Source organism: Ursus americanus, chromosome 16, assembly GCF_024610735.1.
Source record: "Ursus americanus isolate L20-20 chromosome 16, mUrsAme1.1.p, whole genome shotgun sequence".
NCBI classification, from domain to species: Eukaryota; Metazoa; Chordata; class Mammalia; order Carnivora; family Ursidae; genus Ursus; species Ursus americanus.
The window spans coordinates 930612-946185 of record NC_142142.1 but is presented as its reverse complement, the minus strand read 5'-3'; the positions used below and the strand labels follow the sequence as shown (position 1 = coordinate 946185).

Sequence of the window (15574 nt, the reverse complement as noted above, 5' to 3'; positions counted from 1 at the left end):
GCCTGTCTGCCTTGAATCAGTGAGCACCTGCTAACTATAAGATCAAAGACCCTTTTGTGTCTCCTATGTAGCACTTTTGCCCTGGAATATGGGAGATGCTCCCAGTATAAGCCCCCACATTCCTGGTGGGGTTCTCCGTTTGCAGTCCATGGAAATGCCACACTTTGTGTGGACATCTCTGAGTAGACTCAAAGAATTTTCTAATACTTTTATAACCTCAGAAATTATGTGGGCATACGATGTTAGAAACACTTTCTACTTTCTTTTTTAAAAAATTTTTTATTTACATTCAATTTAGTTAACATATAGTATATTATTAGTTTCAGTATATTATTAGTTTCAGTTATTATTAGTATATTATTAGTGATTCATCAGTTGCATACAACACCCATGCTCATTACATCAAGTGTCCTCCTTAATGCCCGTCACCCAATAACCGTATCACTCCACTCACCTCCCCTCCAGCAAACCTGTTTCCTGTAGTTAAGAGTCTCTTATGATTTGCTTCCCTCTCTGTTTTCATCTTATTTTATTTTTCCTTCCCTTCCTTTATGTTCATCTGTTTTGTTTCTTAAATTCCACATATGAGTGAAATCATATGGTATTTGTCTTTCCCTGACTGACTTATTTCGCTTAGCATAATACCCTCTAGTTCCATCCACGTTGTTGCAAATGGCAAGTTCATTCTTTCTGATGGCTGAGTATATATATACCACATCTTTATCCATTTATCTGTCGATGGACATCTGGGCTCTTTCCATATTTTGGCTATTGTGGACATTGGGGTGCATGTGCCCCTTCAAATCACTGTGTTTGTATCCTTTGGGTAAATACCTAGTACTGCAGTTGCTGGGTCAGAGGGTTGTTCTACTTTTAATTTTTTGAGGAACCTCCAAACTGTTTTCCAGGTGCATACCTACTTTCTAAAAGCAGCTCCTCAGGTCTTGTTCCTCTTTCTCCTGAGTCTTGCATCTTGCCTTTCTGCTGTAATACATTTTCTTTAAAAACTCCCCTAATGGGGTAGGAAGAGCACTGGAGCACGTGAGCACTGCTTCCTTCATCCACTGTGCACATGGCAGTAGTGGGTGTTATTAGACAGGGGTGGGAATCTGGGCTTGTTGTCCTTCTTCCATAATTAAAAAAACTTATGCAAGAGGTCCTACAGAAAAGAGTATGAAAGAGTATATACAAAGCATCATAAAGTGAATACCCCTGAAACTACTACCCAGGTTAGGATAGAATATTGCCAACATTTTGTTTTAATTTTTTAGTAGTTTACAAACAGTAAAATTCATGGTTTATGTATAGTTTTATGAGTTTTTACATGTGTCTAGATTCTAGTAACCAGCACAGACAGAATGCAGAACAATTCTAATGCCCCGGAGAATTTCCTCACACTGCCCCCTCTACTCAGATTGTCCACTAATCCCTAACCACCAGCAACCACCGATCTATTCTCTGTTCCTGTATTTTTACCTTTTCCAAATTGTCATATGAATGGAATTGCACAGTATGTAAGTTTTCAAGACTGGGTTCTTTGACCTAGCATCATGTGTTTGAGATTCACCCATCTTGCATCTTTCTGAGCCTTTAGACTCTTTAAACTCTGCCTCCCATGAGCGCGTAGATGCCTGTTCTGCTGTATGTGAATGTGTGCCCAGAGCTGGCAAGGCCTGGGCCCAGCTAGACAGCTTTCCTCCTGCCTAGTTTTACAGAATTATTTAAGCAACTGCTTTGAGATTGACAAGTGTTGAGAAGTTATTATAAATCCCTTAATAATCTTTAATTTTCTTTTTCTTGTTAAGAAATAAAATTCATGGGGCGCCTGGGTGGCACAGCAGTTAAGCGTCTGCCTTCGGCTCAGGGCGTGATCCTGGCGTTGTGGGATCGAGCCCCACATCAGGCTCCTCCGCTATGAGCCTGCTTCTTCCTCTCCCACTCCCCCTGCTTGTGTTCCCTCTCTCGCTGGCTGTCTCTATCTCTGTCTAATAAATAAATAAAATCTTTAAAAAATAAAAAAATAAAAAAATAAAATTCATCCCAATTTTTCATTGAAGCGTATTTAGAAAAAAACTGCTTAGACGAATATTTTAATTACATGGAATTCGATAACATTTGTGGGTTTTGCAAGACTTGATTGGCCTCAATTAGGAAGAAGGAACAAGAAATCATGTAGCTTTTGTAAATTAATACGTATGTTTAAAGGGATTGCCCACATGTTTTTTTTTTTTTTGAAGACTTTATTTTTGTAGAGCACTTTTAGGTTCACAATAAAATTAAAAGGAAGATACGGAGATTTCCCATATACCTCCGTGTCAGCAAGCGCAGTTTCTCTCTCTTGGTATCAAGATCCCCTTCCAGATGGTACACTTGTCAAAATTGATGAATCCACACTGACACGCATGGCACCCACAGTGCATAGTTTACCTTAAGGTTCATGCCTGCTGTTCTGCGTTCTGTGGGTTTGGACAGATGTATAATGACATGTATTTACCCTTACAGTATCACTCAGGCTTATTTTCACTTCCTAAAAATCCTCTGTGCTCTACCTGTTCATCCCCCTCCTCTCCCAAATAACTATTTCTGTGTTGGTTTCTTTAAAAAAATATAATCTTTTGTATAGGTAATATAATCATATGGTTCAAAAATATAAATTATATAAAAGAATAAATCCCACTTGATCATGGCGTATGATCCTTTTAATGTATTTTTGAATTTGGTTTGCTAATATTTTATTAAGGATTTTTCATCAGGGATATTAGCCCTTAATTTTCTTTTCCTGTGTCTGGTTTTGTTCGAAGGGTAACACCAGCCTCATAAAATGAGTTTGGAGGAATTCCTTCTCTTTTTTGGAAAAGTTTGAGAAGAACAAGTGTTAATTCTTGTCTGAATGTGTGGTAGAGTTCACGTCTGGTCCTGGACTTTTGTTTGTTGGGAGGGTTTTGATTACTGATTGGATCTCCTAGTAATCAGATTGGTTGTATGCTTTTAGGAATCTATAAATTTCTTCTAGCTTGTCCGATTTGTTGGTGTATAATTGTCTATAATAGTCTTTTATGATCCTTGTATTTTTGTGGTATCCTTTGTAACATCTCTTTCATTTATTTGAGTCCTCTTTTTTCCTTGGTGAGTCTAACGAAAGGCTAGTCGATTTGTTTATCTTCTCTAAGGACAAGCTTAGTTTCCCTGATCTTTTCTTGTCTTTTGGTCTCTTATTTACTTCTGCTCTAATCTTTGTTACTTCCTTCTACTAACTTTGGGCTTCATTTTTTCTTTTTCTGGGATTCTGGAGCAGAATATATACACCTATAATTACGAAATCCAGGCTGATGCAACAGTAACTGTTTCAAATCTTGCTGTTCACTGTACCAGAGGACTAAGGGTTCAACGACTGGGTGATTATGTACCCCTAGAAGTGTCACACTTGACTTCCGTTTACAGTATTTTGCCCAGAACTAGTCATCTGTCGGGAAGTCAGCTGTCGGTCTTACTGGTGTTTTCTTGTGTGTGATCAATCATTTTTCTCCTGTTGCTTTCAGGATTTTCTTTTTGTCTTTATCTTTTTACAGTTTGTGTGTGTGTGTGTGTGTGTATCTCTTTGTGTTTATCCTAGAGTTTGTTGAATTCTTGGATGTGTAGATATTTAATGTTTTCCATCAGATTGGGAAAGTTTTCAGCCATTATTTCTTTATTTTCTTTTAAAGATTTTATTTATTTATTTGACAGAGAGAGAGACAGCCAGTGAGAGAGGGAACACAAGCAGGGGGAGTGGGAGAGGAAGAAGCAGGCTCCCAGCGGAGGAGCCCGATGTGGGGCTCGATCCCAGAATGCCGGGATCACATCCTGAGCCGAAGGCAGTCGCCCAACCACTGCGCCACCCAGGCGCCCCTGGCCATTATTTCTTTAAACATTTTTTCTATTCCTTTCTTTCTTTCCTCTTCTGAAATTCTCATTATGTGAATGTTGGTACACTTAATGGTGTCCCACATTTCTCTGAGGCTCTGTTCATTTTTTGTCATTCCTTTTTCTCTTTGTTCTTCAAATTGCATTTCTGTCAATTGATCTTTGATTCTTCTTGCAGTCCAAATATACAGGTGAGAACCTCTAGTGAATTTTTCGTTTTAGTTATTGTGCTGTTCAACTCCAGAGTTTGCATTTGGTTCTTTCTATAATTTATAATTTATATAATTTATATTTTTTTATTCATAATCTCTATTTGATAGGATATATTGTCATACCTTCTATTACTTCCTTAAGCATGGTTTCCTTTGGTTCTTTGAACCTATAACTTCTATGAAATCTTTGCTAAGTCCACCATCAGGGCCCCTTCAAAGGCAGTATGTTGCCTGCTTTTTCCCCTGTGTATGAGTCACATGTTTCTTTTGTACATCTCCTATTTTTTTGTTGTATAATTAATATACAGTGTTATATTAGTTTCAAGTGTACAATACCGTGATCAAACAGTTCCATACATTACTCAGTGCTCATCAGAGTAAGTGCACTCTTTAATCCCCTTCACCTGTTTCACCCATTCCCCCACCCAGCTCCGCTCTGGTGACCACATTTATTCTCTGTATTTGAGAGTCGGTTTTTTCTCTCTCTCTCTCTCTTTTTTTGTTTGTTTCTTAAATTCCACACATAAGTGAAGTCATACGGTATTTGTCTTTCTCTCGCTGTTTTACCTGCCGTTGTACTAGACCCTCTAGATCTGTCCATGTTGTTGCATATGGTAAGAGTTCATTCTTTTTCATGGCTGAGTACTGTTCTGTTGTGTGCGCGTGCGTGTGTATGCATGCTGCATTTTCTTTCCTTTGTTTTTTTTCTTTTTATTTTTTAAGGGTTTTATTTATTTATTTGAGACAGAGAGGTACAGAGAGAGAGAGAGCATGAGCAGGGGGAGAGGCAGAGGGAGAGGGAGAAGCAGACGGGGCTCGATCCTAGGATGTTGGGATCGTGACCTGAGCCAAAGGCAGACGCTCAACCATCTAAGCCACACAGGCGCCCCGTACCGCATTTCCTGTATGCATTCCTCTGTTGGTGGACATTTGGGTTGTTTCCATATCTTGGTGTTATAAACAATGCTGCAGTAAACATAGGGATGCATATATCGTTTTGAATTAGTATTTTTGTATTCTTTGGGTAAATACCCAGTAGTGTGATTACTGGATCATATGGTAATTCTATGCTTAATTTTTGAGAACCCGCCATACTGTTTTCTACAATGGCTGTACCAGTTTGCATTCCCACCAACAGTGCGTAAGGGTTCCTTTTCCTCCACATCCTCATCAACACTTGTTTCTTGTATATTTGATTTTAGCCATTCTTACAAGCGTGAGGTGATATCTCATTTTGGTTTTGATTTGTATTCTCTGATAATGAGTGATGTTGAGCATCTTTTCATGTGTCTGTTGGCCATCTGTATGTCATCTTTGGAGAAATGTCTGTTCATGTCTTTTGTCCATTTTTTTTTTAAAGTAGGCTTCATGCCCAGCGTGGGGCCCAATGTGGGGCTTGAACTCATGACTCTGAGATCAAGACTGAGATCAAGCTGAGATTGAGTTGGACACTTAACTGATTGAGCCATGCAGACACCCCCTTCTGCCCTTTTTTTTTTAGTGTTGAGTTGTATCAGTCCTTTATATATTTTGCATACTAACCCCTTATCAGATATATCATTTGCAAATATTTTATCCCATTCAGTAGGCTGCCTTTTAGTTTTGTGGATTGTTTCCTTTGCTGTGCAGAAGCTTTTTTTTTTTTTTTTTAAAGATTTTATTTATTTATTTGACAGAGATAGAGACAGCCAGTGAGAGAGGGAACACAAGCAGGGGGAGTGGGAGAGCAAGAAGCAGGCTCATAGCGGAAGAGCCTGATGTGGGGCTCGATCCCAGAACGCTGGGATCACGCCCTGAGCCGAAGGCAGACGCTTGACGACTGCGCCACCCAGGCGCCCCTGTGCAGAAGCTTTTTATTTTGATGTAGTCCCAATAGTTTACTCTTGCTTTTTCTCCCCCTTGCCTCAGGAGACCTATCTAGAAAAATGCTGCTACAGCCAGTGTTAGAGAAATTACTGCCTGTGGTCTCTTCTAGGATTTTTCTGGTTTCAGGTCTCACATTTAGGTCTCTCATCCATTTTGAATTTATTTTTGTGTATATGTGAGAAAGTGGTCTTAGTTTCATTCTTTTGCATGTAGCTGTCCAATTTTCCCAGCACCGTTTTTTGAAGAGATTCTCTTTTTCTCATTGCATATTCCCGCCTTCCTTTGTTGTAGATTAATTGACCATATAATTGTGGGTTTGTGTGTTTATTTCTGGGTTTTCTATTCTGTTCCATTTATCTATGTGTCTGTTTTTGTGCTGGTACCATACTGTTTTGATTACTACAGCTTTGTGTAGTATATCTTGAAATCTGGGATTGTGGTACCTCCAGTTTTGGTCTTCCTTTTCAAGATTGCTTTAGCTGTTTGGGGTCTTTTGTGGTTCCATACAAATTTTAGGATTATTTGTTCTAGTTCTGTGAAAAATGCTCTTGATGCTTTGATAGAGATTACATTAAATCTGTAGATTGCTTTGGGTGGTATGGACAATTTTAAAAATGTTTGTTTCTTCCAACCCATGAGCATGAAATATCTTTCCATTTGGAAAACTGGACATTTAAGCAATATATTGTAGCAGCTCTGGGTATGGATTTCTTCCCTCCCCTGAGGGCTTGTCGTTGTTGGCTTGTTCATTTGTTTAGTGACTTGGCTGGGCTATTTCAGTGAGGTCTGTTTTCTTCACACTGTGAAGCCTCTGTCTTCTTCAGAGGCCTGGCCTTGGGTACACACACAATACCCTGGGGTGACATGTTAGCAGCGTTCTCTGTGTGTGTCTGATCTCCCTGTTAAGCTGTCTCCCTCTGTTGGTATCCTATCCAGCTGTTAGAGCTCTATTGTTTTCGACAATGGCATGGGGCCTAAATTGCTCCTCAGTCTGATATTATTTAAATTCAATCCCAGAGGGACACCTGGGTGGCTTAGGTGGTCGTCTGCTTTCACCTCAGGTCATGATCCCAGGGTTCTGGGATTGAATCCTGCATCGGGCTCCTTACTCAGTGGGGAGCCTGCTTCTCCCTCTTCCTGTTCTTGCCTGAAGCTCTCCCTGCTTGTGCTCTCTCTCTCTGACAAATAAATAAAATCTTAAAAAAATACAATAAATTCAAGCCCACGTGTAGTCTTTGAGACTTGTTCCTATTACTTGAGGGTTCTTTGCTGTCTCTGTTTCTCTCTGTCATATTCTAGCTGGTCTGTGGTTTAGTTTGTTGGTCTCGTGGAGCAATGAGCCGCCTCTTAATTCCTTAAAATCTCCATTGTTTTCAAGGGCATCGTTAAGTTTTAATTTCCTCACCCTGTGTTTTAAATGACATCATTTCTTTTGGGGAGAACTTCAGATCTTGCCTGTTGGCCTGGGCAAACCTTTGTGCCAGGGCTCTGGAGCTGGTGGCAGAAACAAGTGGTCTACTTCCCTTGGCATGATACTCCTGTTTTATGAGCCTCTCACCAGGTGGAAGTGGTAGCTTCTGGTCTTACAGTCTTGCCTTTCCTGGTGTGGAACCTCTGCTCTACAGGTGATTGGGGCAAGGCTGATTGTGCCTAGTAATCTCAGCCTGTCATCCCAGAGGCAGAACTTCCACTCTATGAGTGGGGGCTGGGTGGAGGAAAGAGTCTCAGACCTCTCAGTCACTCTTGCTTGGAATAGAGTTTCTGCAACAAGGAGCTAGGAAGAATGAGAATGCTGGTGGCTGTCCTTCCTGGGGGCGTACCGAGCTAGACTGTGAGCTGAGGAAAGAGGGGGCCCTGTGTTCTTGGTTTCATTACTGGGAGTAGAACTTGGTTCTTACTGACATTGTGGGGGGAAAGGAAGTAACACTATGGCTCAAATGCCATAGACTCTCACTGTTCTTACTAAGATTTGGTAGATTTTCTTGGATGAATGTTCTCCATCGGCTGTATGCTCTTACGATAATTTCCAGAGCTTTAAATGGTTGTTTTGGTTTCTTTTGGGGTTTTTTTGAAATTATTTTCACCAGTTATGTGTGGTTCGCTGGGGGAATGGAGCTCCTCATTGCCACCCTTGATAAGTCAAGCTCTGGCAAAAGTTTTAAGGAATATGTGTGAGATGATAAAACTGTACAGAAAGAGCTCAAGAAATAGGTGCTGAGCCTCATGAGTACATTTGCAAGTGAATTTAACTCAACTGACTATACAGAATTTTTTTGCATAGTGTTTTTCAGACTTAACAATAGTCATTCATTTACCGAATTTGTATATTGAATGGGAAAATTGTTGGGATGGAATTCCAGTGGATCTAAAAGTTTTTATTCTATCTTGATTGAACATTAAGAATGTTTGGCTTTTCCCATGTGCTTTAGTGTGGCCATTTCTCTCCTTTTTTTAATATATAGATTTTTTAAAAAAGATTTTATTAGAGAGAGAGCACAAGCAGGGGGAGGGGCAGAGGTAGAAGCAGACTCCCTGCTGAGCAGGGATCCCAACGTGGGGCTCTATCCCAGGACCCTGAGATCACGACCTGAGCCGAAATCAGACACTTAACTGACTGAGCCACCTGTGCGCCACCATTTCTCTTTCCTAATGCACCTCCACTCTAATATTTACTGCTTTTCTGTGGGTGGGTTTTTGATTGGGTAGAAATTGGAAGAAGCAGCATCTCGTGCAGCAGAAGAAGAAAAGAAACGTCTTCAGACTCAAGTGGAACTACAGGCCAGATTCAGCACAGAGTTGGAGCGAGAGAAGCTTGTGAGTGCCACACAGCTGGGAAGCTGGGAACCCTGCTGCATTTGCTTACAGAGCCAGTCTGGGTGAAGGGCGGGGGTGGGGAGGGCAAGGCCTGGGAGGCTGGAGGGAGGCCATCTTGTCAGCTGGGCTATGCTTCTGACTTGCAGTGGGCTTGGGGAAGTTCTGTGTTTCTTCATTCAGTATGGGCTTATTGAGCACCTGCTATGTGCCAGGCACCATGCCAAGGGTATAAAGGTAAAAGACATAAACCTTGCTTTCAGGACCCCAGAATAGAAATTCATGGACTGGGGTGATATGTACTGTGGTTAAGGTGACTGTATGTCTTGGTTTGCCTGGGATAGTCCTTGCCATCCTGATATAATTAATCCTGATATAATTAGTATATGTGCTGCCAAAGCGAGCACTAATCCTGATATAATTATTAACAGCATTCCTTTTCCTTCTCAAAGAGTCTGGCTTGGAAAAAAATTGCTATGGAAAAAGTAAGCACGGGTTCCATGACATTTCTCTTCTGTCATGAGCAAAGTGGGAGGTTCTGAAATCATGAGAACATAGGAATTCTGGTCTGCGGCTCTTAGCAGCTCTGATTCATCTTGGAGGTTCCCATTCCCCAAGACACCCAAGAGCCAGGTTGCTGTAGGTGGTTAGTTAGTTCATTGGAACACAGGTCTTACACGGACTTGTAATGTGTGGGAGAGTACTGAGCACAGTGCCCATTAAATAGATGCTCGTGACATTTTTTTTTTTAGTAACTTTTGGTTGCTTGGAGTTGAAACAGACATGTTCGTGTTAGGAGAGAAAAGTACTCAGGCAGGCAGATGTGGGGGGAAGGAGCGCTGCATTCACAGCCAGAAGATCTGGGTTCTTTCCGCTCTGCTCTGAGCATGAGTTTTCTCTTTACATTGGAGGCATTGTCATGTGATCTCCCATGACTCTTATGAGGATGAAGTGAGCGGTGAGAATATTTTATAAACCGCGGACACATATGTTAATGTGTGTGCTATTACATTTAGATGTCCTTGTCTTTCAATTTTTAAGGCAGAGATTCAAAACTGTTTAATACAGAAAGGAGAAGCCATATACTTGCTAGGGTGCTAACTTGGGTGCTTGAGTCCCCCCAGGGCTGGGTGTGCCCCAGGGAGGGAGAAGAGGGGCCTGGAGGCAGCCGGGTAAGAGGAGTCGCTGGCTGCTGGTCAGTCTTCCCTTTGCCCTTTATCTTAACCCTCTGGCTGTTCTGACTGGGCAGAGGTTCAATCCTTTTAGAGAAGATTGTGAGTAAAGAGGTTGTGGCTTTATAACAGAAAGGAATTTAAAGAGAAATTATTCAGGGAAACAGTTTTTTTCTTGACTCTGAAAGTGTGGAGTGGAGGGACGGACACTCCGAGGGCAGGACTGCAGCCCGAGTGTTGTAGTTTGTGTCGTCGGACTCTGGCTGCGTGTCAGTGTTGGTATCGGGTGTGGTGCTCCCTTTCCTCCATCTTCAGGTCGGGGAGTGTGGGCCGGGGCCCTGCCCACCCTGATGGGCTGCGGTGATCGTTCAGGATGGTGGAGGAGCGGGAGAATTTCTCCGAGGGTGAGGTCCGCCTGAGTTTAACATGACCCTTTTATACCATCAGATCAGACAGCAGATGGAAGAGCAGGTTGCCCAGAAGTCCTCTGAACTGGAACAGTATCTGCAGCGAGTCCGGGAGCTGGAAGACATGTACCTAAAGCTGCAGGAGGCCCTTGAGGATGAGAGACAGGCCCGGCAAGATGAGGAGACCGTGCGGAAGCTTCAGGCCAGGTGCCAGATCCATCTGTGTCCCGTCCCTTTACGTACTTCGCTTGGCGAATGTCGTTTGTAGGAATGACTAACGTGCTGGGGAAGAGAGAGGAGCGTCTGCCAGATTGGAGAGCCCCTGGAGGCTTGGCTGGCCGACTTGTTTATTCTCAATCTAGGGCCCTGGAAGACCCTGGCTTCTGGGGCTCTAGACAGGCCTTCTATGTATGTTAGAGCAGGCAGGTGGCTGGGGCTGAACACAGGCAGAACAAGGCTGAGCAGCCCAATCACAGCACAAACCAGGCCGCGGGGAGAGTCCACTGAGGGTGCCACTGATGTCAGCATCGGCGCCATGTGCTGGTGGTCACCACGGCTTCTGGTGCCACTCAGCACCAGATGTGGCCACCCCCAGCAAGATGAAGTCCCTACCGTCTCTGTTCCTGTGTATCGTTGATTCAGAGAGTTCCAGAGTCTAGTTTCTTCCTTGTGCATCTGCTTAGCCAAGCCCAGCTCAGGCTTCCCCTGTGCCCTGGCTGCCAAAGGGCAGGAGGCAGGGGTCTGGCCTGTGGCTCACGTGGTGGGAGATTGGCCCTGCTTCCCATCAAGACGCCTACTGTCGCAGATTCCTTGGACACATGAAGGGGATTCAGACCGGGCAGCCTGAACACCGGCAAACGGCCGTTCCCCTTCCATACTCTTACCACTAGGATGAAGAAATGGGCCTTTCCAGTCTCGTTCAGTGTCGCCTCACCAGTGCCTAGAAAAGCACCAGAAGGTGCATTATACGTACACACTGAGTGAGTGGATGAACGCTGCTCACACCGCGTTTGCCGTGCTGTGTTCAGCTGTGGATCTCACACTCTGGGAGACATCTGAGGAGGGAGTGGATGGTCCTGTGTAGAACTAGGGCTAGTGGGTGGGAGAGCTCTTTCTAGCTGAGGAAGAACTTTCTACAGATGAGGCTTCCCAGAAATAAACTTGCCTGATTTGTGAAGCGGTGGCGCCCCGTCCCACAGAGGGTTTGAGCACGGTCGGATAACCGCCCTGCAGGGTGTCATGGAGGGAGTTCTTGTGGGGGCGGCTGGGGGCTGTGACCTGACACTGTCTGGTCCGTTACTTTATTCCTTCTGTCGTTGGCTTTGGAAGAGCGTGTGTCGTGTCCTGGGCCGGCATCTCACTGTACTGTCTGTGCTTTGGGTACAGGTTTGGGCTGTACGTTAGTTTTTTAAAATGCCTCTGTAGCTGGATATTCGTAGTTAGGTAGCCTGTTACTCAAAGCTAACATTTTGGAATCACACAAACCTCGGTGAAAATCCACTGCTACCTGTGCAACATACTCACAAACACCTTGATTTCCTGTTGTTTCGTCTGGAGGGGTGACAGCACCTTGCAGACTTGATGGGGGCCAACAGTCATGAAGTCAGGGGTCTGACATGTAGCGGTTGTTCAGTAAGTGGTGTTGGATTTATTCTGCCTTCTGTTGGCTCCTTCTTTCCTCACCTTCATTAGTTCGTTAGCTTTGTCCTTGATCGTAGGTTTGTACTAGGTGAGAAATGTTTTGATGTTGCAGCAACCAGGCAAATTTCACGACGTGGCCCTCCCACCTGTCAGGTGAATGCCCTGGCGTAGGTCACTTAGCTTTCGGGCCTCACTGTTTCTTCAGCGTTGAACTATGGATATTGATAGCACTGAAGTTTATTGTGAGGATTGATTGGGAAAATACACTTAGCTCTTGGCCCAGTCTGTGGCCCGTTAAACCTCTCATAAATGTTATTTTTATTTTAGTTTGTTTTCAAAAAAGGGTGCAACAGAGAGGAGTAGGACAGGACACACGGGGCCTTCCCAGCTTCGTGAATATGTGCCTCTGTGGCTCCTCGTTTCCTCCTTGTGAAATGAGGGGGTGGATGGGATGACCTCAGGGGCTCCGGCAGCTGCCGGGGGGTGGGAGCCCGGGCAGGTTTGATCTGAGCTCGCTGTGTCGCAGGTTGCTAGAGGAAGAGTCTTCCAAGAGGGCTGAGCTGGAAAAGTGGCACTTGGAGCAGCAGCAGGCCATTCAGACCACCGAGGCGGAGAAGCAGGAGTTGGAGAATCAGCGAGTCCTGAAAGAGCGGGCGCTGCAGGAAGCCATGGAGCAGCTGGAGCAGCTCGAGCTCGAGCGGAAACAGGCGCTGGAGCAGTATGAGGTCGGTCAGGTCCTGCAGGCGTGTGTTTAAAGTTTAAAAACAAACATTTAAACACCTGAAACTAATATAACACTCTATGTTAACTAAGTGGACTTAAAAACTTAAACGTTTAGAAGTAACGATATTTGCTTAGCTGTAAGAAGTAGTAGTTTTTACAGGTGGTGAGGTGTATCAGGTCAAGTCCAATCACGAGGCAAGCAGTGATTTGAACGGGGGAAGTTTAATATAGGCAGTTATTAGCCATAACAAGGGGATTACGTACTAGTCAGTAAAGAAGACTAAGGACGCAGGGACGGCAGGTACAGGAAGCGGCCCGTGCCTCCGAGACTGGGGCGGAGCACCCAGAGAGGGAGCACGGCTGGAAGAGGGTCCCCTTTGTTCCCGGCCCGTTGTGCGCATGGCTGTGGTCCCGACCTCCTTGGAGACGGCATGGCCTGGGCCCCCTGGACGGCAGAAAGAGCTGTGACTGGGAGGCTGTCCTCTGAGCACCTCGGTGAGCACCTGGGGCCCCACCTGCCACAGGAGCTGCTGAGAAAGCGGCCGGTTCTCAGCAGCTGAGAAGGGTCCAGTGGAACCTGGAAGCAAAAACCCTTCCTCCAGTGTCCCTTCAGTGCCCTTTACCGACAAAGCTTAAGCGGTGCCAGCTGGTGAGGGGAGTTACCTGCTGTCACACGCAGGACAGGGAAGGGGGCGTTTGGAGCCGAGGGGTGGTGAGCTGTGATGCGCACACCAGGATCTTACACATCCACGTGCAGCGGTGCGAGTAGGTCCTCCGGCTGACCCGCGGCACGTTGCTCACGCTCCCTGCATCTGGTTTCCACATCTGTAAGATGGGGGAGATAAGAGTTCCTGCCTCTCTAGAGCGGCTGGGAGGATTTCCTGGGATAACCCACAAGCATATAGTAAGTGCCCATTTTTATTTGGCTCTTAAACTCCCGTTGTGTTTGCATCATTGAAAATCTACTTTTGTTCCAGGGAGTAAAGAAGAAGCTGGAGATGGCAACTAGTAAGACCAAGAGCTGGAAGGACAAAGTGGCCCAGCATGAAGGGTTAATTCGATTGATAGAGCCAGGTAACGCGCTCCTTGAAGTGGTCAGATATTTTTCCAATTTATTTTTCTGTTTTATTTGTTTGAATTGTGCTCAAAGTCTTCGTTAGCCCAAATATATGGAAACCAAGCTGGGCAGGGTCAATTTCTCTTGAGAAACTTGCTCTGTAATAGATAAGAAGAAGGCGCCGGTAATTCCCTTTACATACGTCTTCCGGTTGTTTCGGCTGCTGTGACATTGATGGATATTCCTCGGAGGAGAAATAGAGGAGAAAGTTACTGTTTTATCTGTGGGGAAACAGTTATGTTAACTGAAGGATATGGTACTTCCTGTAGTTAATGTGTGTTTGTCCCTTAGGTTCCAAAAACCCTCACCTGATCACTAACTGGGGCCCTGCGGCTTTCACCCAGGCGGAGCTGGAAGCGAGAGAGAAGAGCTGGAAGGGGAAGAAGAGCACCGAGTGAGGCAGTGACGGCCCCCGGGTGCGCAGCCGTGTGGAGCTGGAAAGCTCGATGCTGAAGACACAGGAACTGGCTTTGCTGCTTCTAACCTTCTTCCCGTGCCTCCGATCAGGTCCATATACTAAGGAAGCCTCCTTATTTCTCTGCCTGAAAATAAGGGCTTACCTGAAAAGAACAAAAGTCGACACTATCAAGCTCTTTACTCTTTCTTTGAAAACTTCAGCTTCTGAAAATTCCCTGTAGCTCCCCCGGGGCGTCGTGGGAAGTGGGCCTTGCACACACCGTGTGGGGGATGCGGGGGACAGGGTCGGGGTTGGCGCCCGCGTGGACCTCGCTCCTTCCTTCCCGTGGCAGCATGGTCCCTTCTCCAAGCACAGGCTTCTCAACTAGACCGCCGGTCAGCCGGCCTGGGTGCGCTGGTGGCCGGGGACCCTTGTGAGCCGTCCCTGGCGGCGTGTGGCCCTTGCCCCCCGCTCGGAGCTCGGAGCTCGCAGCTGGCAGCTCACAGCGCACAGGTGAGGTTGTGCAGAGGTTTCTGCCCAGGGTGCTGTGCTGATCGGCATCCAGGCTCCGGTGGCACCGGCTCAGGGAAGCAAACACCTTCCACGCGGTGCTTTGGCGTAGGTCCGTAGGAAGCACACACAGCACAGAGACGAACTAAGTAAATCCCATCTGGAATGGTAATTTGATACTAACTGGATTCTTTCTAATAGTTAAAATGGTTTCGAGGGTCAATGTGCTGCCGGATCCCTTGCTTTTACTTTTGTAGTTACTGTACAGAAAATTTCAGGAGTGTGTGAATGCTTGTCATAATCAGGCCTTTTCCTTCGTAAATAGGGATAGGATCATTTATAGGAATTATACATGAAGAAAGTTTTAAAAATGTATTTTTATGATGTCCTATGTTGAGAGGGAACAAATATTTATAATTTTCAAACATTCTTACCTAAATATTGTACAAGGTAATATGCTGAACTTTCTTAATTTTTTGCTAATTTTCTAAGATATATTAAAAATGTTTTGTATGTTTGGTTTCTTTGTTTTTGTTTTTGTTTTGTTTTTGTTTTTTTAGTAAAATGGACTCAGTAAGAAAATAAAAATACCAGAACCGCGTGCATTTTAAATTGTCTGACTTAATAGAGCAGTAGGGTAAGGTTTTGTGTACGTGTGTGTATTTTCATATGAGATGGACTTGAGTTTAGGGATACTTCCTGAAAACACTGGGTTTGGAGTGTGGACCCCCGAACCAGTGCTGGCATGAGGTTGGCTAGGGCTTCGTGTTTGGTGTTTGAGTCACTCGTGTGGGAAACCACGGCAGATGTGTGCG

General features: G+C 44.7%; 1 protein-coding gene across 1 annotated transcript in view; it reads left to right on the top strand.

Annotated features, from left to right (window-relative positions):
- Positions 1–15364, top strand: part of SWAP70 (switching B cell complex subunit SWAP70) — a 70163-nt gene extending 54799 nt beyond the window's left edge. Inside the window, exons 8-12 of the mRNA XM_087868045.1 lie at positions 8688–8795; positions 10412–10578; positions 12539–12737; positions 13713–13809; positions 14144–15364. Coding sequence (XP_087724171.1) covers positions 8688–8795; positions 10412–10578; positions 12539–12737; positions 13713–13809; positions 14144–14250 — 678 coding nt within the window. The 3' untranslated portion in view covers positions 14251–15364. The remainder of the gene's footprint in view (positions 1–8687; positions 8796–10411; positions 10579–12538; positions 12738–13712; positions 13810–14143) is intronic.
- Positions 15365–15574: the final 210 nt, after the last annotated feature.